The 24,469-nt window shown below is 48.2% G+C and overlaps 1 protein-coding gene across 1 annotated transcript; it reads left to right on the top strand.

The window, feature by feature from the left end:
- Positions 1-1,353: 1,353 nt before the first annotated feature.
- Positions 1,354-24,455, top strand: pbx4 (pre-B-cell leukemia transcription factor 4). The gene is made up of 8 exons (XM_079746123.1): positions 1,354-2,065; positions 6,043-6,116; positions 18,516-18,760; positions 18,964-19,154; positions 19,728-19,863; positions 20,194-20,350; positions 23,276-23,359; positions 24,333-24,455. Exons 1-7 carry the CDS (start codon positions 1,887-1,889, stop codon positions 23,317-23,319), a joined length of 1,026 nt encoding a protein of 341 aa, XP_079602249.1. The 5' UTR covers positions 1,354-1,886; the 3' UTR covers positions 23,320-23,359; positions 24,333-24,455.
- Positions 24,456-24,469: the final 14 nt, after the last annotated feature.

Below are 24,469 nucleotides of genomic sequence, written 5' to 3'. Positions count from 1 at the left end.
TAATTACTAATGCTTAAATGCCATTGGTTGCCCTTTGAGAGATTATTCTATTAGAAGTAGCTATGTTTTTCTAGTCCTGCATTTGTGTCCTTGCTCATTGAGTTCATTATATATTTATAGATTATGCTAATAGTGCTATTTATGGAGAATTTCGTACATCAGGGTGTTAATACATTTAGTATTTTCTAGTTTATTTCACTGTATTGTGTGGTTTCCGGATACCAGAATATACGCCAAACATGCAAAGAGTGGATGCTCTTTCTTTTCCTCATACTGTATTCTCTGATCCAGGGTTTCTCTTAACTTTAGATTGATTAGCCACAGATTGTAGTAGATGGATGTCTGAGGAGTCAGCATAAACCACTGCTTGTTTGGTCACACTGCCCCATGCAAACACATCATTTTTTTTAGTAGAGTAAGGCAGGCTACAGATTTTCCTCCATGTCTATTCAGCTATCCATTCGTCTTGGGAAGCCCTCCTCTGATCTGAGTGATAAACAACAGCAGAAGCGTCCACGTTTGCAAAAATAAATAAATAGTGAAGAAACTAGCTTTCAGTCTGTGCTGTCAACATGTTCATGCTGAAAGACAAATTTCGAGGTTAATGTATCGGGCCCGAAGAGTTATGTTAAGTCCATGCTCGTTTGACTTTTTAAACTGCCACAGTAATGCATTGGCTATTAAAAAATGCTTTCATTATAGGAACCAACGCTGGATTTCATGTAAACCTATTTTAGGGGCACTATTGAGCAATAGGTTATATATATCCCGTGGTTATTTAATAAACTCCTCAGGCATAGTGAAATAGAGCTACAAATGACTACAGTTGAAATAAAGCACAAATGCATTTGTGCATTTTTTATTTTTTCATTATTTATTATCAGACGTGCTACAACTATGACAAGCTAAAATGTAAATATTTTCCATTATATTTTGGCACCATTTCGATGGATGCAGGCCTATGCGGATTACGTCCAATATGAATCGGCTCCTTCCAAATGTTCTCTTTTACTAATTACTATGCTGATGACGTAGAGGTAAAACATGTCACTCGTAAACCCGCCATTATCCAAAAATACATACACGCAAGGCATTTAAAAATGAGGATCAATTCGATGCGGTGCACAAGAAGAATGCATTCAATATACACCACCACCCCTATAGCGTTCATAACCAGGCTGCAGGATAATAAAACAGCTATATGTTCACAGTACACTGATTAGCACGCTCACGCTCTCTGGTGTTCACTGACCAGAGCACATCACTCGCGCAAAGCAGGAGAGAGAGCGCACACACACACACACACACACACACACACACACACTTGGACAGTTGCGCTTCCCTCGTGAAAACAATGGCAAACCATGGTCTGTTTTGAAAAGGCAACCACAGGCAGCGAGCAGCGAGGCATTCAGTGAGCTGGCATTGTATTTACAGGCTTTTCTGCCCTGCATCGCTTTAGTCGTGTATTGATTTTGATGCACATGTGCGTGCAGATTCTATTTAGCTTTATTTAAAAATGTGCACGACGCTCTCTGCCAGCTCACACATTCAGTGCATGTGTGGCTAGCTCGTCACTGCTGCCTTTTCACTGTTCGGGGCTCCAGCCACTAGCTCCTTTTTTTCACCCTGCTAGTAAGCTAGCGCTAGCTCGGTGGCTTGTATTTACTTGAGAATAAGTAAAAAGAAACGCGAATGTAGCGCATATCATTTTTACTATCGGGTCGGAACAGCGGATAGTAAGTCTACCACACAATCGTTACTATCGAGTACGTAAGCGAGTCTTGTATGGTTTGTGGTAGAAAATACTTTGCTGGCTAGCGGACTGGCTAGCTATTTGTGCGCATTATTCGACTGAGGAAAACTGCGAGTTTTCTTTTGAAAGTATGGATGATCAAACGAGGATGATGTCGGGTCTGGCCGGACTCGGTGGACTATCGCAGGCCGACGTGGGCGACCCAGACGGGGTTCGAAAGTCACTCGGTCAGCCTCAACAAGACATTGGGGATATTCTTCAGCAAATAATGGCCATCACCGACGAGAGCCTGGACGAGGCGCAGGCCAGGTAAAGACATGCAAGCGGTAGATGTAACGTTAATGCCCGTGTTTTGATATAGAGGGTTTCCTTTCTGAAGTATAAAGCAAGTATGGATATGTCTTTTCTTATGGATATGTGCTATTGCTTTTGGTCAACAGTTTAAATCTATGTTTGTTCTTACGGTGCAATCTAATAATATGCCAAAGTGAGCTTTTTTCTTCTTCTTTGTCAGCCCCCAAGCCTTTGCTATAGTTTTGCACATTTGAATGCATTTTATTTTGACGACGGTACTTTTATTTTCACACCTCCAAAAAAAGTGTCTCCTCACTACAACGACAAACATTGGGATTTTATATTATATAATTCGCAAAAATGGCCTCTTGATTCAAATTAAGTAGTAATAACTAAGTAGTAATAGAAAATAATAACATATTCCAATGCCAGGATCGAATTATTGTCTATGCCCCATAATGAACATAATGTGCTTTTAAAGATTGTTTAACACAACTTGATTTTGCCCGAAAGTACTAACCTCTTGATAATGACTAATACTTAACGTTAATCACAGCTTAATATGCCAATGTTTTGCTTTGTCAGTTAACTCGATGACCACCACGATGAACAAATGAAGTGTGGTTTTATTTCTTTCTTATGCTTCATTTTCGTTAGATTTACCTGTGTAAAATGTCCTGCAATCATGGTAATTGGGAGGTGATCGGTTGGCTATCTTTAATGGCTCGGTGCTCTAATGAGTAAATGTCGATAATGTAGTCATTGAAATGCAAATTGGCCAGTGATATAAGTTAGGGGTTATTTGCTCGATGTAAATGATGTCAGCCCCACACCACAATGATGACAGCAATTCTTATTCACATGACACTGGACTTGTTCTTTTCTGTAGGTCTACATGTCACGACAATGCATGACAATATACGAATAACCCGGATTCATTCGCCATGTGTCTCGAAAGAGCATAAGGTCATCTTGAGTTGAAGCGTTGGATTTTTTTAAACAATGGATAGCGTCCACTGCAAGCCTGTGGCCACAGTGTGATGTGTCATTAGCTGGTGATTTTCCACCCAACATTTGACCACCTGGTTCTCTTAATTAATTCACTCCTCTTTCACTCCCTCCCTCCCCGGTGTTCATCCTTTTCATTGTGTGCTGGGTGCAATCAATTCTCCTATAATGTGTACGCGAGTGCAGCTGTCCGCAAATCGAGTTTCTATTAATGAGATGGTAGGGGGAGGGATGATGCTATACTGGCATCTTATAACTGCTATTTGATTTTCCGAAAACGCTTGCAGTCTAAATAGCTTTCGTTTTTATTATTGCAAAAAAAACAACGCTTGAATTTATTTTGCAGCTAGTTTGTTTTAATGTATCCATTCAAAATATATTGTTATTGTTTTGTAGACGTATGATCCGCATCCTCAATTGTATAATCTATGGTGAGCATAAACATGATGTTGCACCTTCTCCATGGCGAGACATTCCTGGTCTAAAGTGTAAATATAGCAATGCGTCCAGTGTATAGATTTCCCTATGCAGATTTGCCTCTGTATATATTTGAAACCTGCTGCACTAAAATACACACTGAAACTGTTATATCTGGAAAAAGGGCCAACCGAAAAACTGAACAGATATAAAATACAATACCGCTTTATAAAACATTCATGCAAGAGTCATGACTGGAGCTGAATCGAAAACCTGCCTTACAGTAAAAACATGAATATCTATTGTTCATAACGCAGGATAGCCTTTTCATGCATTGAGTGGTCAATCACAGACTTCATGTATTTAATTAAGTGCATAACTGCACTTAACGAAAGAGAAAGCAATAATACAGCACTGGTATGTATATCTTTTTGATGCGCAAATGGTATGGAAGGTGAGATTCAACCTCTTCACTTGTTGCTAGATCAACCAACACATGCTTGATGCTCTATTCCCCCCTCCCCATCCCACGCGAAGCTCACACATCCCATCAGAAAGGCAAAACCGAACTTCAGCAGTGTGCCAACTCACACACACACACCCACCATAAGATCATCCGAGGCAAATTCTCCTCAATACTGCTAGGATGCCATGAGGCGAGCAACAATCCAGCAGGCCAGGTGTGGTGCGATCGGTCAGCCGCTTCGTAGGTAGGCCCCTGGGCCCGCACGAGTGAGGGCCCTGCTCGCGATGGGTGCGTGTGCGGTGCCCTTATTGCGGAGGGGTGGCAGTGTGTGGGGGATGCGGGGGGAGAGGTCCGGGACCCTCGGCGATGCAGCAGAGTGTTGCACCTGCACGCTGGCAGCCCACCCTCATCCTCTCACCCTGTCACCATATGTTCAGATGCTGGCAAGAGGAGTCTCCGGCGCACTGGGGTGGATCAGACGACCCCACGGAGGGAGGGGGAGCTGGGGGGGGCACGGCAGGGGGTGGCCTGCCACTCAACTTCCAGCACAGGTCAGTAAAGGACCGCATGAGCTCCACCCCCTCCTCCTCCTCCTCCACCTCCCTCCTCCTGCTCATACCCCACTCCATGACGAAGGCGACCCTCTCACCCACCACCACCACCACCACCACCACCCCCTCCCCAACACCACCACCAGCACCAACCCGCCACAACTCAAACCCAGTGTCGAAACAGTGACAATGTCTCGTAGGAGGACGCAGGCACACGCACAGACACCCACCCACGCTGTAGGTCCTCAAGTCTTATCAAGGCGCTGTCACCACGCAAGGAGTAATAATAAACATGCTGATATTCAGCACGCTTGTCAACGCAGCACACAGTCGGGGAGATAACTGACACAAAACTGGAGTTGGTGTTGCGGTCAGGTGTAGCCGTGTCATAATCATCCGTGGTTGGTGTGTCTGTTGTCAGCGTGTTTTGTTCGGAACAATCCGCACGATTCCTTTTGTGTGTGCGTGTTTCATCGGGTTTGTGCTCATCATCATTAGACATGATTCCTTGTTTTTGTGTGTCGCTCGTTCTCACATCATCTCAAAGCGAAGTCTATGTTGCACGTCCCTGTTGTTGTTTTGTTGTTTTGCCTTTTTTTTTGGCGGAGGGTGGGGTCTTTGTGGTGGTCTCCACCTTCGAATGCATTTGTGTTTACAGGCCAGCGATCAGAAAAGTGTGTCAACTGTCACGGTCTCTTACTTTGGATTTTATTTTATTTGCCAAACATGCTTGCTTTCTCAGTGATGTGATTGTTCTTGCCATGTACCGTCACAACACTAGTGACTATTTACAGTCAGCAGTTGCATGTCAGTTAAGGTCACTCTTGGGCTTTTCCGCTGCTGTAGTCAAGTATAACTCTTTTCATGCTGGAAAGATCAGCTATTTTTGTGGCACAAACAGTTGTGCATGTGTTTGTGTTTATTGATGTATTAGGTTTGACTTTCGGGCCCTTAATGGAAGGGTAGAAAAAAAATGCTTGACCTTTTCTATTTTGAGACTCCTACTACTACTATTACTACTACACAGGCGCCCATACCTGAGGGTATTTGATAACATGTAGACCCTCCCAAGTGATCTTCGTTAGAACACTCCCAAATGGATCTCTTTGTATTAGGCCAACCTCAAGAGGTTCAAAATTGGGATGCTATGTATTGGGCCAAAACACTAGGTGCACATATCCTGTGACCTTGCGGGATGCCCAATAATTCTTCATCGTACCGTGGAAAGCATACGAAGGTCAACATCCTGCTTTTCCAGTTCCAAAAAAAAAAACCTTCCGAAAGGTACTTTCATATCGGCTGGGTCATCTCGTCATTTACAAACAAGTGTCGTAAAAGGGCACGGCTCCAACCCTCTGTTGTACAACGCTGTATAAACTACTTCACACTTCAGCAAAGACCTCCTCTAGGTTTTCAATCATTTCCCTGCTTCCCACCACCTGCTTTAAACAGGGAGGAGAACGTGGAATAAGGGAACACAAAGGTCTGTTCATCCTAATCCACCACTCTCTCTGCCTCACTTCTAACCGCTCTCCTTCCTTCCCCTGCAGGAAGCATGCCCTGAACTGTCACAGGATGAAGCCGGCGCTCTTCAGTGTTCTGTGCGAGATCAAAGAAAAGACTGGTGAGTCTCTGCTCTTTTCTGCACTTCACTACCCTTCATAGTCTCTCTCCCTCTCTCCGTCCCTCCCTCCCTCTCCCTCTCTCTCGCTCTCTCTCTCCCTCTATGCGTCTGTTCGCTCTCAGAAGTGGTGTATCAGTGGTTCCTTTGCTGCCGGTAATTGTATCCCTGGTACGGGGCGGATCTTGGACGGACCCTGCGGAGGACTTGTATTGATTTAATATTGATCCTATAGAGCAGAGCACTGATTTATTTATTTATTTTGGCCGCCGGGTTTGAGAGTATCGAGTCAATCTCCTAAAAGTGTTCCTTGTTGGGGTATTATGCAAAATAGATTATATATATCTTGTTAAGATAACGGATTGCTATTACTGCAGTACTACTATGTTGTCCAAAATGTAGATTTGCGTTATGGACTTGGATGTGTTTTCCGTTTTCCCTTTTTACTTTTTCTATTGGAATCCTTTTCATATTCAGACTTAAACTATGTTGAAACCAAAGCAGCCAAATCATAGACTGGACAGTGTTTTTTTTTTATGCCTCCACATCACTTTTTCTTCCTTTTCTTCTTTACCGCAAACCAAATTGGTCCCCCAAAACACACTATCGTGGTCAAAGTCTGTGTTCTCCCAGGCTGTTGACAGGTCCGATATAAAACACGGCTTATGTTGTTAACTCGCTAGCCCAGCCCCTCAGAAGTGAGAACTAGCTGCATATTTCCATCTTGTTAGCTATTCCGCTCAGCTAGCTGACAGATCCCCAGTATGGTTCAAACAAGGGGGCCAGCAGAGTCTGGCAGACTGATGGCTATGGCCGCGTGAATGATGTGGGCTTTTGAGTTCTCTCTCAATCCCTCCATCTCTCTTTTTGAGAGCCCCCCCCACCCCTCTGCTCAGTCTCGCTCCTCTCCCCCATTCCTTTATTTATCCTCCTTTCACAGAGAATCTCTCTAGTTCAAATACAATTTGAAAATGCTGCACTGCTGTCTGTTGTGGCCCTCGCTCAATAATGTATTATTGCTCTCCTGTGATTGGAGGGAAGTAAAGGGTAGGCCTGAGTGAGTGGGGCAGAGTACCCTGTTTCCCAGGCAACCAGTGGTCTTATTTACCCTAATGCCATTCACTTTGATTTTCACATTTAGCCTCTCGGCAAAATGGGAAAGGCTGTGCGTGCATGCGTGCGTACATGTGTGTGTGCATTTACACACCACGTGTGCATTTACAGTAGGGTTGGTGAAAAGGATAAAGCACGGGGGAAATTGAATGTCTATGCGATACCCTTGTTTAATCATTTCAATTTCAAACAGGGCCGCCATAAAGTGTGTGTGTGTGGGGGGGGGGTTTAGCCTTGCGTTTGCTCATCCTCTGCTGGCTGTCTGTCACGCGGTGCCCTTCTAACAGCACCGTGTACCTGTTTTGGCATTTCCCCCTCCACGCTCGCAGCCCTCCTACAGGCTCCATTATGTGCCTCTGGAATGTGAATTGACTTCTCAGTGCGGCTCGTGGAAGACCCAATCAGCAGTCTTTGAGTATCTCCCCAGATTTCTTCTTTTTTTTTTTTTTTTTTTCTCTCTTCGCTTCTGCAGTCTCTTCTCCACTAACAAACGCACACTCTCGCAGGCGGCGAGAGCAACACACACACACACACACACACACACACACACACACACACACACACACACACACACACACACACACACACACACACACACACACACACACCGAACAACAGGGATAAAAGCAAACTCGATCTTGGGTCTACTCCTGCTGCTTCGGTCTTGTCCTCTCCCCCTCCCTCCTTTTTGCCTCGCTCCCATTCTTGAAAGAGAAGACTTGCTCTGAACTCGGGGCTTTGATATGGAAATGTAATGGTGGAGGAGGAGGAGGAGGAGGAGGTGGTGGAGGAGTAGGAGGATAGTGGGGGAGGGGAGGTGAATTCCTCAGAGTGCTGCAGTTGGTTAGATTGTTTTCATTGTAAAGGAAATGGTTCTGCGCAAATGCCAGCTCCCCCCACCCACCCCCCCCATCTCCACTCCTACAATACAGTGCCTCTGTTGTTCTGAGGTCTCAAATTAAACATGACCTTCATCTGCGTGAAATTTTAGTTTAGTCAATTCTTTTTTAAAGAGGCTGGAGAAGCCGCTGCATTATCTGAGACGGGGGAAATGATCAAAGTTGAAGAGACAATGGCTACACTAGGACTGTTCTGCTCCTGCTGCTTGCTCTCATGGGTATTTTGCTGTAAAAATAGCTCTTGGTGCAATGGGACAGCTTATGCCAAATCCCTGTAAAGCCACTGCAGCTCCTCATAAGTTTTTGATTTTAGTCTTGAGTTGGTTTTGAGGACTTTTTTTTTTTTAGGAGCTGTTTTAATGTAATCCTCTCCGTCGCTTGGCGTGAGCAAATGACTCCCCGTGAAAAGTGTCACTCACTTCTATCCCCCGTTTACCCCAGGTTCATCAGAGCGTGGTGAATATGTCTGTATGAAATGTGTGTTGTCAGAGGTAACTTGTTAATGATTGGTGGAGCCTAGTTGAGCTTGCCTTTACATAGCCATAGGCCTCTTCAGACCGCCACGCAACATAAATGCATATCCACTACCTACCCACTGCCAAGGCACTGCTCAAGTTTGAAGCCATTCAATGAATCATATTAATGAGTTCCTTTCCTGTAGTAAATAAATTAGACATTTTATTATTATCATTGGCTGAAACTAGAAAGGTATGACTCAAGCCGTGTTTATTTGCGTAGCGCTGTTTATTTATACACAACCACCCTACAATTTCCAATGGATAGACTAGAGACTGCCTTCACAGAGATAATTATAGATCACTTGACTTCACTCCCCTGTTCAGAGTGATAATAGAAGAGCAAGAGGAGGGAGAGCATCCTCATGAATTAGACAAAAAAGGAAGAGGTCGTTTTGGATTCTGTGGTGGCTACTAGATGTTTAATAGGTTCCGGGTGGGCAACGCCATGGCAACAAAAACACTAACCAGACAAGGTGCAATGAAAATCAAGCTGCTCCCTATCACCCTTGGCATTAAAATACCATGGTAATAATGACGTCTTCCAATGCATGTTTCAGAAACATTAAGACGCCATCCACAGAAACCAATAGTCAGCCCAGTTCATCTTCACCAAGACTGGTTCAGAAATCCAATTATGTTGGCTTCGACTTTAGAGTGGCTTGTATTTCTGCCACTTATTGTGACATTTGGGTAACACCATGTTACTAATTGAATTTAATTACCATCCGGGTAGGATGGACGCCTAATTGCAATTTGTTGATTCAAAGTTGGCAGTAACACCAAAATGAATACTTTATGAGTTATCATACGGTCTACTCATGTTTATAGACGACTTATGCTAACATAGACAATATAAATTATAAATATTGGCGCGAATAAGAATCGCCATTGTTGATTGCAGTTTTTTTTTTGTTTTTAACCGACCGACATGCATTTAAATGCCGGATTGGTATTATTTTCGATCCAGTTAACAACACGAAAACCCTGGTGGTTTAGAATTTTATCCTCATCTATTAAGGCCGTTTTTTTTTATTAACAACCCAGAACACTAAAACGCAGTGTGGTGCATTCCTCTGCAGAATGTTGCCAATAGCCCGCACTCATTTTAATGATTGGCTTGTTAATGTTATTTGGGATTAACACCCGCAGCGTTGCGTTCTAGATTAAACTGCTCTCCTGGCTTCCCTCTCTGATACAATCGAAGGATCCGGAGTCCAGTGAATCATCGGCTTCACTTAGGCTGTTTAATTATTATTCCCCCACAAATGGCTACAATTGAAGAACTAGTGATAAAACTTTAGGAGATGTGAGAGGGGCCCTCTTGTGTTATGTTTTTATGAGGAGGAAATCAGCAGTTCGAAGTGATACCGAGCCCTTAACTATTTTGAAGGGAAAATTAGCTTTGCTCTAGCTCTTTGTTGTGCAAACCCTGGTACGGCCTCGTTCATTCCCGAGCGTCATACCTCATGTGGGCGGTTGTTTTCTGTACTCCCAGCCCATAATGCTACATCACTAAAGTTTGGGCCGTTATTTTCCCTCTCTCTACTACACCCCCACCCCCCCCCCAGCATCCTAATGCATTTCAGCTGAATTATTTCATGGTGTTTTCAGGCATCACTGTTGTGGTTTGCGGTGCCCTGCCACTCAATCTGTTTTTTCTTCTTTTTTTTTTCTCCTTTGCCTTCCCCTTCCTTTACCAGTAGAGAATAAATAAAAAGAGATGGGGTTTGGAGGAGGGGTGGATAGTGGGGGTGGTGATGGAGGTGGGGGGAGGTGGGGCCGGAGCGATAGAGAGAGATTGATGAGGCAGTAAGAGCAGCAGTAATTACTTGGTGTCCATTCCCCCAGCCAGATTGGCAGACGGCTAATATCACACAGACCCCTGGCCCTGACAGACAACCCCCACCCCCACCCATCCTCCCTCCCTCAACGCAAGCCCTCAAACTGGGGAGGCAGGGGCACCCCAACCCCTCAGCCCACACCTAATGGTGTGTGTGGGCTGGCTGCCCCCCCCCCCCCCCCCCCCATGTGGTGTTATTCCTGTAGGAATTGGCCCGCTGTATGGACAGAGGCTGATGGCTGTCTGGCGGGGGGGATCAGAGCAGGAGAAGTAGTATTGTGTCTATATCACTATAATGCCATCATGGGCCAGGCTGACCCAGGCCGCACCAGTAAGCCTGCTTTTTGTTTGTTGAGTCGACAATAAATCACTGTCCACTAATTGAGTGAAAGCGTAATTATTTTAGGTCTTTAACAGCCTTTTTATGACTTCTAACTGCTTTTATGGGTCTTTTGTGTGTGTGTTTATTTAATTTGATTGGCGGCAGGTATTCATGGAAGGTGACTGCATTTTGACCAATCGCATCCGTTCCTTGAGCCTTAACCCTCGCCGCTATAATTTGAGAAGTAGGCGCTCCGTCGAAGGGGGGGGGGGGGGGGGGGGAGCCGTGGAGGTGACCCACTGGAAGAGGTCCAGCGCCCCGCCACAGGCCCCACCGACGTCCAGGGCGGCCCTCCTCCTACCTCTTCATCCCTCCCTCCTTCTCCGCAGGCGCCCTCCTCTCACACTGCTTTGAGGCTTCGGCTTTTAAGAAAGACGGTCTCTTTAATTAAAGATATGTAAATGCGGTCTCAGCTGGAATGCTTTGGTTTGGTGGTGGCGATGGGGGAGGGGACGAGGAGGACGAGGAGGAGGAGGAGGAGGAGGAGGGGAGTGCATGAGCCCAGGTCCTAATCCTGACTAATTAGGGATTAATTACAATTGATGGGTGCCTTCCTCCTTCTGTGGCAGCGCGCATGGCGGTGGCAGACATTGTGTTTATATATTTCACACTGTGTCATAAATACAAGGGGGGGGATTGAGACATCAGGGGCTGGTGGTGGGGGGGGCGTGCACCAGCCTCCCCAGGATTAGCAGACTGTTTAGGGTTATTAAAGGCATTGGGGGTCCCAATCTGCTCTAGTGGTGTGGGGGTGATGGGCTGTTGGGGGGGGGGGGGTGTGTGTTTGGTTAATCTTGAACCGGATCAATCCTGAGTGTGATTAAATTAGTGGCAGACGCATCGCTGGCGTTTTCTTTGAATGTATTGCTTCCTGTTTATATTGCATTTACGGGCTGTAATGCACAGAGGGGTCGGCTAGGGGAATCTGCCCTTCTTCCAACTCTAAAGGGTCCCCCGTTCCTGGTTCTTCCCTCCGCACACGAGCCCCCTTCCCCGGGATATCTGGCACCATCCGACTGTGTCATAACGCTTGTTTCCTTGTTATAGATGGCCACTGCTCCTCTGATCTATCGCTTAATTGCCACCTAATTTGCATAACAGTGCAAATTAACGACCTCTCCAATGAGCGTTCATTTTTCACAAAGTCTTTAGGAGCTCCTTAAGAGTCTGTGCTAATGAGCACTGGAGGCATCTGGCCTGATGAGAGTTGACTGCAGAGAGAGAGAGGGGTGGTGGAGGAGGAGGAGGAGGAGGGTGAGTCGGGCGGTCGTGCTGCTATACCCAGCCTCCTGCCACAGCCATATACTTTCCTCCTCCTCGTTCTGACATTTAAGGCCTTCCTTCCCCTCGTGGCTAATGCTGCGTGTTTCACAGTTTAATTGTCTTCTCCCGTGTAGCCACGGGGGCCGCGCCTGTGCACGCGGGTGTAATTACTGTTACGTGGCGGGGTTTCCGCTGGATTGAATGTTTATTGAACACGGAGAGGAAACATACTTGATCCGAGCGCGGGAGGACGTCTTTGGCGGTGACCGGGCGTCCTCACCTTGAGTCTCGGCGGTCCCCCCCGCCCCACCCCCTCCGAGGAAGGCCAGAGAGGAGAAGACGTGCCCAGTGCAGCTAGACATGTTCTGGGTTAGAACACCCCGGAGCCCGCTCAACTCACCGGCCCCTGGCCCCCCACTCAACAAGTGATGATGGAGGGTCCCTATGAGGAGCGGTCCTCTGCGTAGGCCTTTCCTAGGAAATACATCTCTTTTTTTTTTTTTTGGGGGGGGGGGTTCAGTTATGGATTCTACTTGTAGCCCGTAGGATTATGGCTTTGTGGTCAGAGGTCTTTTTTACAGCATACATGTATGTTCAGTAGCTGTAATCTTGGCCTGTTTTATTTGATATACATAACCTACCGTGGCCTTTAAATTGTACTTACTTTAAATATGGATGAATAATGGAACAGTCGAAGCGTGGGTTACCTCAAGCTGCAATGTATATGATTATATATAGTGATGTCTGGGCTATTATTCTTACCAGTGCCAACCAGTCCTATTGATTTAAATGAGAGGTGCTCCTGTCCCATAGCAGTAGCTTTTAGTTAGCTTTGATGAAGGCTTAGGCCTTCTTCCAAGATATGATCTGATATTCCTTTACATGGGTTTTTAAGTGCGTAGATCTACATAATCTTGGTTCTTCCAGCCCATCTGCGTTGAGGCACGCAGCAACGGTCGGAAGTCTCAACGGGCATGCTATACATTCAGCCTCTGTGGTACTGGTCTGCTCTGATATGCAATGATCTCTCTTTATCTGCCAAATCGTATTATGTATGCATGTGTGTCAGAGATACAAGGAGAGGACGGGGGTTGTGTGTGTCGGGGGGGTGGGGGGGGGGTGGGGGGGGGGGGGGGGGGGGGGGTGGGATGTACTTCAAGGTCTCATGTCTCCCTCCTCAGTTAATTATGGACTGATTAATGATGTGTTGGATTCAAGTGTTGTGTTTGTCCAAGGTGTGAATTCTCCATTTCACACCTTAATCTGTGTGTGTGTGTGTGTGTGTGTGTGTGTGTGTGTGTGTGTGTGTGTGTGTGTGTGTGTGTGTGTGTGTGTGTGTGTGTGTGTGTGTGTGTGTGTGTGTGTGTGTGTGTGAGAGACAGACACAAGGTTTTGGGTGAAATCCCCAAACAGATGCTGATTAGCAGAGCAGCTTAAGAAAGGACCGAGCATATGGATTGGGCACATTAAATGGACTGTACCCCATATACTAAAACCTTTGTGGTACAACAGGATCTTCAAGCCATCTGAAACACAATTTATGGAGCACACTTGGCCTGAATGCAGTGCTTATTTTCCCTTCCCTATGAAGACTTTCATTTCCCCCCAGTTCATATCCAGTCCTTTAAAAAACAGTCACCTACCTATCATGTTTTGCACGGCTGCGGTTTGAGATTTGTCAAAGTGAATTAGCATATTTATATGCCATATTTCCAATGTAAAAAAGCAGTTGCTTCCCTACCCGTTTTCTTTATCTAAATGCTGTGCGTGTAATGAAAGTAAGAAGTGTTTTTTTTTGTCACAGTCCTATCTTCCTCCATGCAGTTCTACTGTGAATTCTATATATTTATGTAGCGCCTCTTTTCTCGCTCTCCGTCTGTCTGACACACACACACACACACACACACACACACACACACACACACACACACACACACACACACACACACACACACTCCTTTTTTCCAATTCTCCTTGGTTCTCCTTCCACCAGCTCTCTCTCGCCCTCTCTCTCACTTTACCTTTTTTTTTCTCCTTTTTTTTCCTCTCCCTTCCTCGCTCCCTCTCTCTCTCTCTCCCCCGCTCCCTCTCTCTCTCTCTCTCTCGCTCTATCTCTCTCTCTCTCTCTCTCCCTCTCTCTCTCTCTCTCCCCCGCTCCCTCTCTCTCTCGCTCTATCTCTCTCTCTCGCTCTCTCTCTCTCTCTCCCAGTGAAAGGCTGAGAATACCCAAGGGAGCTGATGCAATTAAAATGCTAATCCTGTCTGTCTACAGAGAGAGGGAGAGGGGGGGGGGGGGGCTGACAGCATGAGGGATTGCGGCTCACATGGAGAACTCGACTGAAATGGAGAACGGGGGAGGGAGGGAGGGAGTGTGGGGTGGGTGGGTGGGGGGGGGAGGGAGGTCGGTACAATGGGGGAGGGGTGGTTGGTGGTGGTGGTGCGCCCAGAGGGGGAGGGGATTTTCTTTTAGGGGTGGTGGTGGTGGTGGTGGTGGTGGTCGGGGTTAGAGTGGGGGAAAAAAGGGGATGCTAGCGAGAAGCGCAGAGACAGACAAGGATAAAGCATGTGCTGTGAGCTGGGCAATGATATACCGACCGCGTTTAGGTCTTATCTAGTCCTGCGCGGCGTAGAAGACATTACGCTTAATGTACAGCCCGACCACTGTCTGTCGGTCGGTCGCCCCTCTTTTCGCTCGCGCGCGGCGTGCGCCCTGTCGTCCGCGGCGGCGCGGTTGCCTTTTCCATATCTGCTGTGCAGAAATGAGGGGGATTATGTATGCAGTGGAAACCCAGCTGGATGCCCTGAATATTTCATGGCGCGGGCTGCCCGCCCTGTGCTTCGTCGTCTCTGGGTGCCACGGAGACCTGTGAGCACGGGTTAAGGAACATATTGTTAGCAGGGCTGTTAAGGTGGCTGCTGGTTGGGGGGTTTGTTTTTTTGTCCACCGGCCGGGGCCTGCAGGAACCTCGGCTTCGGCTTCCACAGTTAGGACTGCCAGGGTCGGAGGTGGTTTTTCTTGTCAGTTCTTGGTATGTTTTTTAGTTGTTTTTTTTTTTTTAAAGATGGCAAGTATTTGCTGTCGTTTTATCAGTTTTACAGTTTTATCGGGGGGGGGGGGGGGGGAATAAACGCACAGACCTCATTTGGTTGATTATATTTGGACCTGGGCCGGCTCCAAGTAATTCAGCCCCCCCTCCCTTTTTAGTTTTGTTTCTAAGATGTGATGTCATGCGTGCCGAAACCCCACCATAGCGACACAAGGCTGCTAGACTGTGCCTGAACGCCATAGTGGGTAATCAGGGCTTAATTGGGGTAATTAGGGGAATGTAGGGGCATTAGGCTGCAGCTGGGGTTGTGAGGGGGGAGGGGGGCGTGGGGAGGGAGAAGGAGGAGGAGGAGGAGGAGGAGGAGGAGTGGGGTTAAGAGGTGAGAAGCCCCGAGAAGGGCTGGTTGCCCTCATGGCTGTAGGTCAGCCATCTCTTCCCCACCTTGCCTGTTGGAGCCTGAGCCGGGGCCTGAGCACCAGTAACAGGCCCGTCGGCTCTGCGCTCCACTGGGGGGGTTGGAGGGGGGCGGGGAGCGCTTTGACTCTGTGCCTGTCTTCAGGCACTACAGCGCGGGCTCCATGCATACACACACACACTGAGCCCCCCCGGTCCCAGCAGAGCTCCGATGATTCATCTCCACGGCCAAGGGTTACATGTCGAACAAGTACAACGCACCAGAACACAGCAGCACGTGGTGAAATACTGAGGGGGAGCACGACCCAGGGCCGCTGCCTCGCCGTACTTACCTAGTAGGAAAAAAAATATGGTTTTGTTAATGCACTAAAACTTGGTTTTAGTTGCAGGCGGGGGGGGGGGAAGGGCCAATGAGGGTCATTAGTTCACTCTGCTGGTTCTGCTGCATTCCTTAGCCCTGCGAGGGAGGGTGGGGGGGGGAGTAGAAGAGGAATGCTCCTTCAAGAGGATGAGAGTAGACGAAAGTGGAGGGAAAGAACAGGCAAGAAGGAACAAGAAGCGGGGGAGAAGAAACTGCTGGGGGGGGGGGGGGACAGCCGAGTTAAAATGGAGTTTGGCCCCGGATGAAAATGGAGGGAAAGTTTTTTTTTTTTTTTTTTTTTTTCTCAAGTTGTGTGGACACAATGAGTTAATTAAGGAGTCCCTGGATAACCGCCCCTGTTCTCGGAGGGTTTTCCTCCAACCACAAAATCTGAAAAGAGAACAGCTTCATTCTAGGGGACTAGGTTCTATCTTAGCAGCGGCTCAACAAAAGGCCAGCTTGTGTCTCACGTGCACGGGGCGTTGTGTTGTTGAACCAACAAACCCTTCGGCTCTGGAGTGGTTGAACTCGCTGTTGGCGGCGGCTTACCCGACTGCTCAGAATGTCGGAGCGCAGAGTCAGTGGTTGAGTAACTCAATACACGCCCCCCCTTCAACCCCCCCTCCCCACCTTTGATGATGAGCTTTGACTAACTAGCATAATCCTTAAAGAGGACACGCCAGGCTAACGCCGCCCCGTTTCCTGCTGGGATTATTCCTCTCTACCATATTGCCGGCGTCTGCCTCAAAAAAACAGCCCAGTCTGATGCTGCTCACAAACTGCCGAAATCCCAAGTCTATTTCAACCAGGCGTGGAAATAATGTAGCATAGTGGAGTTATGAGGGGGTTGGGGGAGGGGGGAGGGCTGCATGTTATTTAGGCAGTTTTTCATTAGCTGCGAGTTCAGTAACTGTGCCACCGCCACAAAACGCGTCCGCCCTTTGATTTATAGGTGAGGTGAAATGTGGAATTCAGCGTAAATTTATTTTGTGCTTTAACGGCATGGTGGCGGATCGGAGCCGCTGCCAGGAGCGTGTCAGCTCCCCGCCGGTGTTCAATCGCACAGTTTACCACAATCATGTACATAATAAATAGAAGGGCCCCGACTCATGCACTAAAGGTGTCGAGCCCATTTGTTTTTCCCCTTCCAACGGGGACTACACTCACGTGGTTGGTATAATAACCTTCTTTTGAAGATTCACAATGGGGTGTTTCTCAGACACTCTGTAAGAGGATTTCAAGTGGTGTGTGTGTGTGTGTGTGTGTGTGTGTGTGTGTGTGTGTGTGTGTGTGTGTGTGTGTGTGTGTGTGTGTGTGTGTCTCAGGGCGAGAGGGGCATACAGAGGCAGAGAGAAATGTAGGGAGAGAGAGATGAGTCGGTGGCTAGAGGCTGACAGAGGTCCTGGTTTAATACAGTGGTGGAGTGGTGCAACTGATAGCTATACTTATGACCAGAGGGGCCCACAGTGACAGCACATGCACTCCCATTACCAGTCTCATGCTTCATGCACCAGACCCGCCTGGCGGCCTGCCACCGCGGGGCCACACTGCCCTCTGCTGTCCGGTCACGCGAGCTGCACGCTTTTTTGCACTCATTGATTTTTCGCCCCTTAAGAGCAGTGACTCCGAAACAGACTGTCTCGGGTTCGGCAAATGGCTCTCAGCGATGAAACTGTGAGCGCTGTTTAAAAGCCTTGAATCTCAACTGAGACAATATTAAAAAAATTACAATAATTCACACAGAAGTATCTACTTTAGCCTGCCATATTAGTAGTATTAGTATTATTGGCTGTTGTGGTGCCTTGTCCGGGCCAATCGTCAAGCCTTCTTCATTTATTTTATTTTTTAACTGCAACAAAGCTAGCACAGTATTTCCATTGTGGGATACCCCCCCAAGGGGTTCAAAACCCGGGTCGCTGTAGAGCGCGTACCATATAGGGTCAGCCCTGGTCGCAGCAACCCGGGTTTGAATCCTGCCCGTGGACCTTTTTTGCTGCATGTCCTCTAGGGCTGGGCGATTAATCGAATTTTGATCGCGATTTCGATTTTAGCGCCCAACGATCACAAAATTAACATAATCGAGTTTTTCGATGAAAAAAATAAATAATTGTATTAATTGTATTAATTTTATGTTTTATAGAAAAGGGCAGAACAGCTGATACATATCTTTATATTATTTTATATTGGAACATTTTCTTTTTGACCATTTTGTGTATTTTTTTAAGGCAAAATTTCAAAGGTTTTTTTTGGGAGAGACATGCTGAAAAAATACATGTTTTCAAACTCAAAAATAATCGTTTGAATAATCGTGATTTCAATATTGACCAAAATAATCGTGATTAGGATTTTTCCCATAATCGAGCAGCCCTAATGTCCTCCCCTCTAGCTCCCATACCGTCCTCTTTATCTGACTCTATAATAAAGCATAAAAATGCAAAAATAACTAAATAAATCAAAGGATATGCTACCACCGCCGCCATCGTTGTAGTCTTACTGCCCAGAGTGTGACGCCTGCTCTACCCCCGTGTCTCACGTCCCTCCATCTCCTCCTCTCTCTCCCCCCAGTGCTGAGCATTCGCGGCGTGCAGGAGGAAGACCCCCCGGACCCCCAGATCATGCGCCTGGACAACATGCTGCTGGCGGAGGGCGTGTCCGGCCCGGAGAAGGGCGGGGGCTCGGCGGCGGCGGCTGCGGCGGCGGCGGCGGCGGGCGGCTCGCCGAACGACGGCAGCATCGAGCACTCGGACTACCGGGCCAAGCTGGCGCAGATCCGGCAGATCTACCACTCGGAGCTGGAGAAATACGAGCAGGTCGGTGTCCCCCCCCCCCCCCCCCCCCCCCCCCCCCCCCCCGATATTTGATTGATTTATTGAATGGAGGATTTATTAATATTTTTTAGGAGGCATTTTATTTATTTCCGCAATGGCGTCTGATGTCTTCTCTCTCTGTCTCTCTCGCTCTCTCTCTGTCCTCTCTCTCTCTCTCTCTCTGTCTCCCGGTGTCGACCGGCCAGGCGTGCAGTGAGTTCACCAACCACGTGATGAACCTGCTGCGGGAGCAGTCGCGCACGCGGCCCATCTCGCCCAAGGAGATCGAGCGCATGGTGGCCATCATCCACCGCAAGTTCAGCTCCATCCAGATGCAGCTGAAGCAGAGCACCTGCGAGGCCGTCATGATCCTGCGCTCCCGCTTCCTCGACGCCAGGTGTGTGTGTGTGTGTGTGTGTGTGTGTGTGTGTGTGTGTGTGTGTGTGTGTGTGTGTGTGTGTGTGTGTGTGTGTGTGCCTTTGCATGAAACTCTTCACTCAGAAAACCAGCGCACAATGTGTGTGGTCTGTGTGGGTCAAATGTGTTACTGTATATGTGTATGAATGTGTGTCTGTTTATTATCCACCATAACGTGTGTGTGTGTGTGTTCTCATTATTACGTGATGATATTTTCCTTGTAGCATTTCGCATTCACTACACATTGCCCAAAAATTGGAGAAATTATGTTTGTCCAATGAAGCATTCATTTTCCATTATGTACGGCTTGAACAGCCTCTCTACAGATAATGAACATAACGACGGAAAATTGGATCCCGTTAATGTAAATGAGCCCGGGAAAGACGGTGTTTAAACAACATTGCAATCAAATTAAAAATTGAAAAAACAACCTATTTTACCGCCGCGCCCAATCTTTACACTACCCTACCACGATGCATTTCCATAAACGGACGCGCGTACCGCCGTGGTTCCCGCCGTGACGTGTCGTGTTTTCTCTTTCCCACACCCCCAGGCGCAAGCGGCGTAACTTCAACAAGCAGGCGACAGAGGTGCTGAACGAGTACTTCTACTCCCACTTGTCCAACCCGTACCCCAGCGAGGAGGCCAAGGAAGAGCTGGCCAAGAAGTGTGCCATCACCGTCTCTCAGGTGAGCTGTCGTCTGGACGCACCCCCACTGTGCAGTTTAACGGATCGACGCTAGATGAAGATCTGCAGCCATTGACTCACTCTGGGAGATCTTAGTTAGCGTTCAGTCTGACGTTGTATAAATCGATGGGACTCAATGGAGTCATTTTCGTTGTGTGTATGGCAAACCTAGCTTATCTATCGCCTTTTAATCTGAGTTTTATTTTGTCCTCTTGGGCTTTTATGAAGTAATTCTCAGAAAAGGCATTTTGGGTCGTTCCCCCTTTTTTCCCCTGTACCCGTCTTAAGTGAACTAACGCGCGCCATCTGTGTGATCTCTCCCTGTCGCAAGGTCTCTAATTGGTTCGGCAACAAGAGAATACGCTACAAGAAGAACATTGGTAAGTTCCAGGAGGAAGCAAATCTCTACGCAGTTAAAACGGCAGTGGACGCCGCCAGTGTGTCGGCGCAGGCTAGCCAGGCTAACTCTCCGGCGACGCCCAACTCAGGTACCACGTGTTCCATCAGTCACTTCTCATACACTCACACACACACACACACACACACACACACACACACACACACACACACACACACACACACACACCGTCTCAACACAACTTTAAAGTCGATTCCCACCGAAATGCCACTGACGCACACACTGTCACTATGGGGCCCCGCACCGCACAAGCAGCTCGGAGGGGCCTAACAGTCAGGGTTCAATTTCAACTGGAGTTTCTGTTTTGGTTTATCGAGTCACTTGACCAGCGAAGGGTATTCCCTCCCCCCCCCCCCCCCCCCCCCCCCCCCTTCCCAAAGGCATGCAAGGAGGAGCGGGGGCAGAGCCGCTTCTTGTTAAGAAGCAGCTCAATGAGCCAACACATAAGAGATTAGATTAATGCTAAATCCTCTCTGTGCCTTACCTGCTGCCACTAACATGCTCTCTGTGGTCCTGGCTCCAAGCGCACAGAGGTCTTAGTGATATCCCCCTTTATTCCTGTCTTCAATATCAATTAATACTACTACAAAACGCACCGGCTGTTCGCTTCCCTGTCAAGAGCCTTCTTGGTGGATAAACTGATACAAAGCCCCCAATATCCTGCAACATCATGAGAACCTTTTTAACACTATGTTAAATGGGGGTGATATAATGGGATGGAAAATTGTAGTTCCTTCACCGACAAAGACATGCCCTGTGCAGCCCCTATGCTATCTTTCTATGCAGAGAGTGTTGTTGTTGGGCCAAGTCTTTGCAGATGTCCTTCATGCTGCCCTCTACAGTCACTACACCAAATATGATAACATGGAAAAAACAACAACAATGCAACAACACAAACATGAGCAAGAAAGTGTATTGCGAATAACCCCGACATCTTTGTCGAGAGCAGATGGCAGGGTTACTGAACTGTTCTTGGAGGAAAAAGCACACACCCTTCCACCGTCTCCCTGCCCAGAGGAGAATCAAAGCCTGGTTTTAGGGTTCATCTGTCTTAGAACGTTGCTCTTCAGCTCTCCAATGTCTTTGGCTCCATTAGAACCAGATGATGGTTCAGACACAATCGATACCTAACCGATCACAGATAAACAAACCAAGAATGTGATTAGGGAGGAAAACTTAAAGCAGATGGAGCTCCGAGGGGGCCCCTGCTAAACCCTCGGGGAAACCCCACACACAAACCCCCTTGCTATCCCTTTAGATGGTTGAATTGACCCCTATGTTACGAGGGCCGAGTGCAGTGCGGTGCCGGGGTCCTTGGGTCTCGGCTTGTATGTCAGGCGGCTAACACTCTGTTCAAACTGTGTACTTTGTCTGCCATGTTGTTGTTTTGTTTACCTTCCAAATGGTTAAATAATTGTAAATATCCCTCTGATATTTACCAGCCGTTAATCCTTGTCCATGTGTATGTATCTTTTTGCTTGGTTGCTCTCAGGATATTGTTTTAGTTTTTTTAAGTCATTATGACTTTCATAATGAGTTGGGTTTGTGGTTCTGAAGCACAATACTCACACACACATACACACGGTACACACACACACACACACACACACACACCGTATGCACACACACACACATACACACACACACCACACACCACACACGTACATATAGCCTCTATGTTCTGAGGAAGCAGAGAGGAGCAGGTAGGTGACCATTCAGTTGTTTGACTGTGTTGAGGTGCAGCGGTTCCCCGTACGTCCCCCACTAGCCCGCCCCCCTGACCACTTTCACAACCCGCCACGGCCGAAGGGCCCTGCCGCTATTGAGACGATTTAAGTTTCTTTCGTGGTCACTGCTCCTTTTTCCCCCACGTCGCATCTGTAATGCATTGCGAACACGCAAAGGACGACCTGTCACCACTTCGTAGGTGGTCATCTATCGGAATATAGCTTTTTTCTTCTTCTCACAAATGAACGATGTGAACCAAACTCCCCCCCCCCCCCCGGAGACTGTTTGGCCGGTCCCATGCCTCACAGGGTTTACCATGAAGGCTTTAGTCCGGAAAAAAACCCAAAGGGCCAAGCTCAACTGCTGGGTCTGCATAGAAAAAAGTCGATGCTAGGGCCGCACCTTGCCCCCGTGATTCAGCCAATCCGAGGCCGAGAAGCGGGGGCTCGGGTCAGCGGTAGCAGCGGAGCCCCTCCGACCCGGGTGGTGCCGGTGCCTCTTCTTCACTCTGATTGGCTGGATGTATTGCCTGCAGGGTCACCGGGGTCATACAGCTTGTCTCACACAGGCGACGCTTACCTGGGCCTGCGTTCGCTCAACGGGGAGGGGCTGGGCCTCACGCCCGCTCTACAGCCACAGGTACCTCTATAGCGTGTCACCCCCCCCCCCCCCCCCAAACCCTCCAGTGCCGTAGCATCCCAGTGACCCAGCGTGGCTCCCTCTCCTTCCGACCGGAACACACCCCAACCCCCGCCCAACCTCAATCCTCAACGTTTGTTCCCAGTGGCTCCCCCCCCCCCCCTATCCAGTCTCTCCTGCTCCGCCCTACCCACCCCGCCTCCCTCGTGCCAGTGAACCCCGTCTTGTGACTGGGTCTCCGTCGTAACCCCCCCCCCCCCCCCCCCCGGGAGTCCACAGATTTCTGCTGTCGAGCGAGCCACCTCATCCGCGGGACCTTGGCGAGGTCCTGTGTTGTTTCAGGCGTTAGGCAAGGGGGTCAACGACACGAGCCCCCCGCGAGCTCTGGTGGACCAGAGCTCGTGACCAGCGGGAAGTTTCGCACACGGGCGATCCCGAGGGACACAGCAGAGATCCGCTGGGCGTGTCGATCCTCCTTTCCCTCAGCCTGTGTCCTGTGTGTGTGTTTGTGTGTGTTTGTGTCTCTCTGTGTTGTGGATTGACTTAGACGGTTTCTTCTACTAATGGTGGGTTTCTGTTCTGTGGTGTGTGTGTGTTTTGTGTGTGTGTGTGTGTCTGGGTCTGGCAGGTGGATACCCTGCACCGTGCTACACACCTGACGGCAGGCTATGAGGAGCTGACGGCCAGCAGCCTCTTCACCAGTCACCTGGACGTGAGTACCGGCTCTGCCCTCCTCAACACTGTGATACTCTGGTTTAGAGCTAGTAAGTGAGCCGCCATTGGGCTCTTTAGGCTCTCAGATGGACCGGCTTAAACGCTATGAATGCAGAACAGGACGACGTGGGTGACTAGATGGGGGAAACTGGGTAGGATACCGCATGTTGAACTCCATATGAAACAGGATAGGACACTGCAAATGAAACTACATCGGAAACTAGATAGGACGCCGCAAATGGAACTAGATAAGACAGTAGATAGGACTCTGCATATGAAACGAGATAAGACAGTAGATAGGACTCTGCATATGAAACGAGATAAGACAGTAGATAGGACTCTGCATATGAAACGAGATAAGACAGTAGATAGGACTCTGCATATGAAACGAGATAAGACAGTAGATAGGACTCTGCATATGAAACGAGATAAGACAGTAGATAGGACTCTGCATATGAAACGAGATAAGACAGTAGATAGGACTCTGCATATGAAACGAGATAAGACAGTAGATAGGACTCTGCATATGAAACAAGATAAGACAGTAGATAGGACTCTGCATATGAAACGAGATAAGACAGTAGATAGGACTCTGCATATGAAACTCGAAAACTCACAGGAAACCCAGCTGTGTACGGGACAGGACTGAACGCCCAAACCAGTGAAGTTATTGGTCAGGGTGTTCAGTCGAAATGTATTAGGTTCAAGCCCAAATGGTTGGTGCCTACCTGTAGGCAGCCTTGAACAAGGTGCATACCACCCACCTTCCCCTCCTATGGATCATATAGGATGATACCTGCTCAATGACCGATTAGTAAAGAGTCATTCACTCCAGCCTCGGGTTATTTGCAGTGTTGCCAGATTGGGCCAGATTGAGCAGGAAATCTGGCCCAATCTGGCAACACTGGTTATTTGACTTTGCGGCCCCAGACAATAACCTGTGCGGTGACGCTTGTTTGTTCTCTCTGCAGGCTAACAGCAGCTGGCAGGACAGCGACCCCACCTCCACCTCCACCTCCACCACCACCTCCACCACCCTCATCCCCCCGCAGATCCCCTCTCCACCCGGCCCCCCCTGCAGCATCCACTCAGACACCTCCAACTGAGA

Source organism: Pollachius pollachius, assembly GCF_949987615.1.
Source record: "Pollachius pollachius genome assembly, chromosome: 11".
Taxonomy (NCBI): Eukaryota; Metazoa; Chordata; class Actinopteri; order Gadiformes; family Gadidae; genus Pollachius; species Pollachius pollachius.
This window is presented reverse-complemented; position numbering and strand designations above follow the sequence as displayed.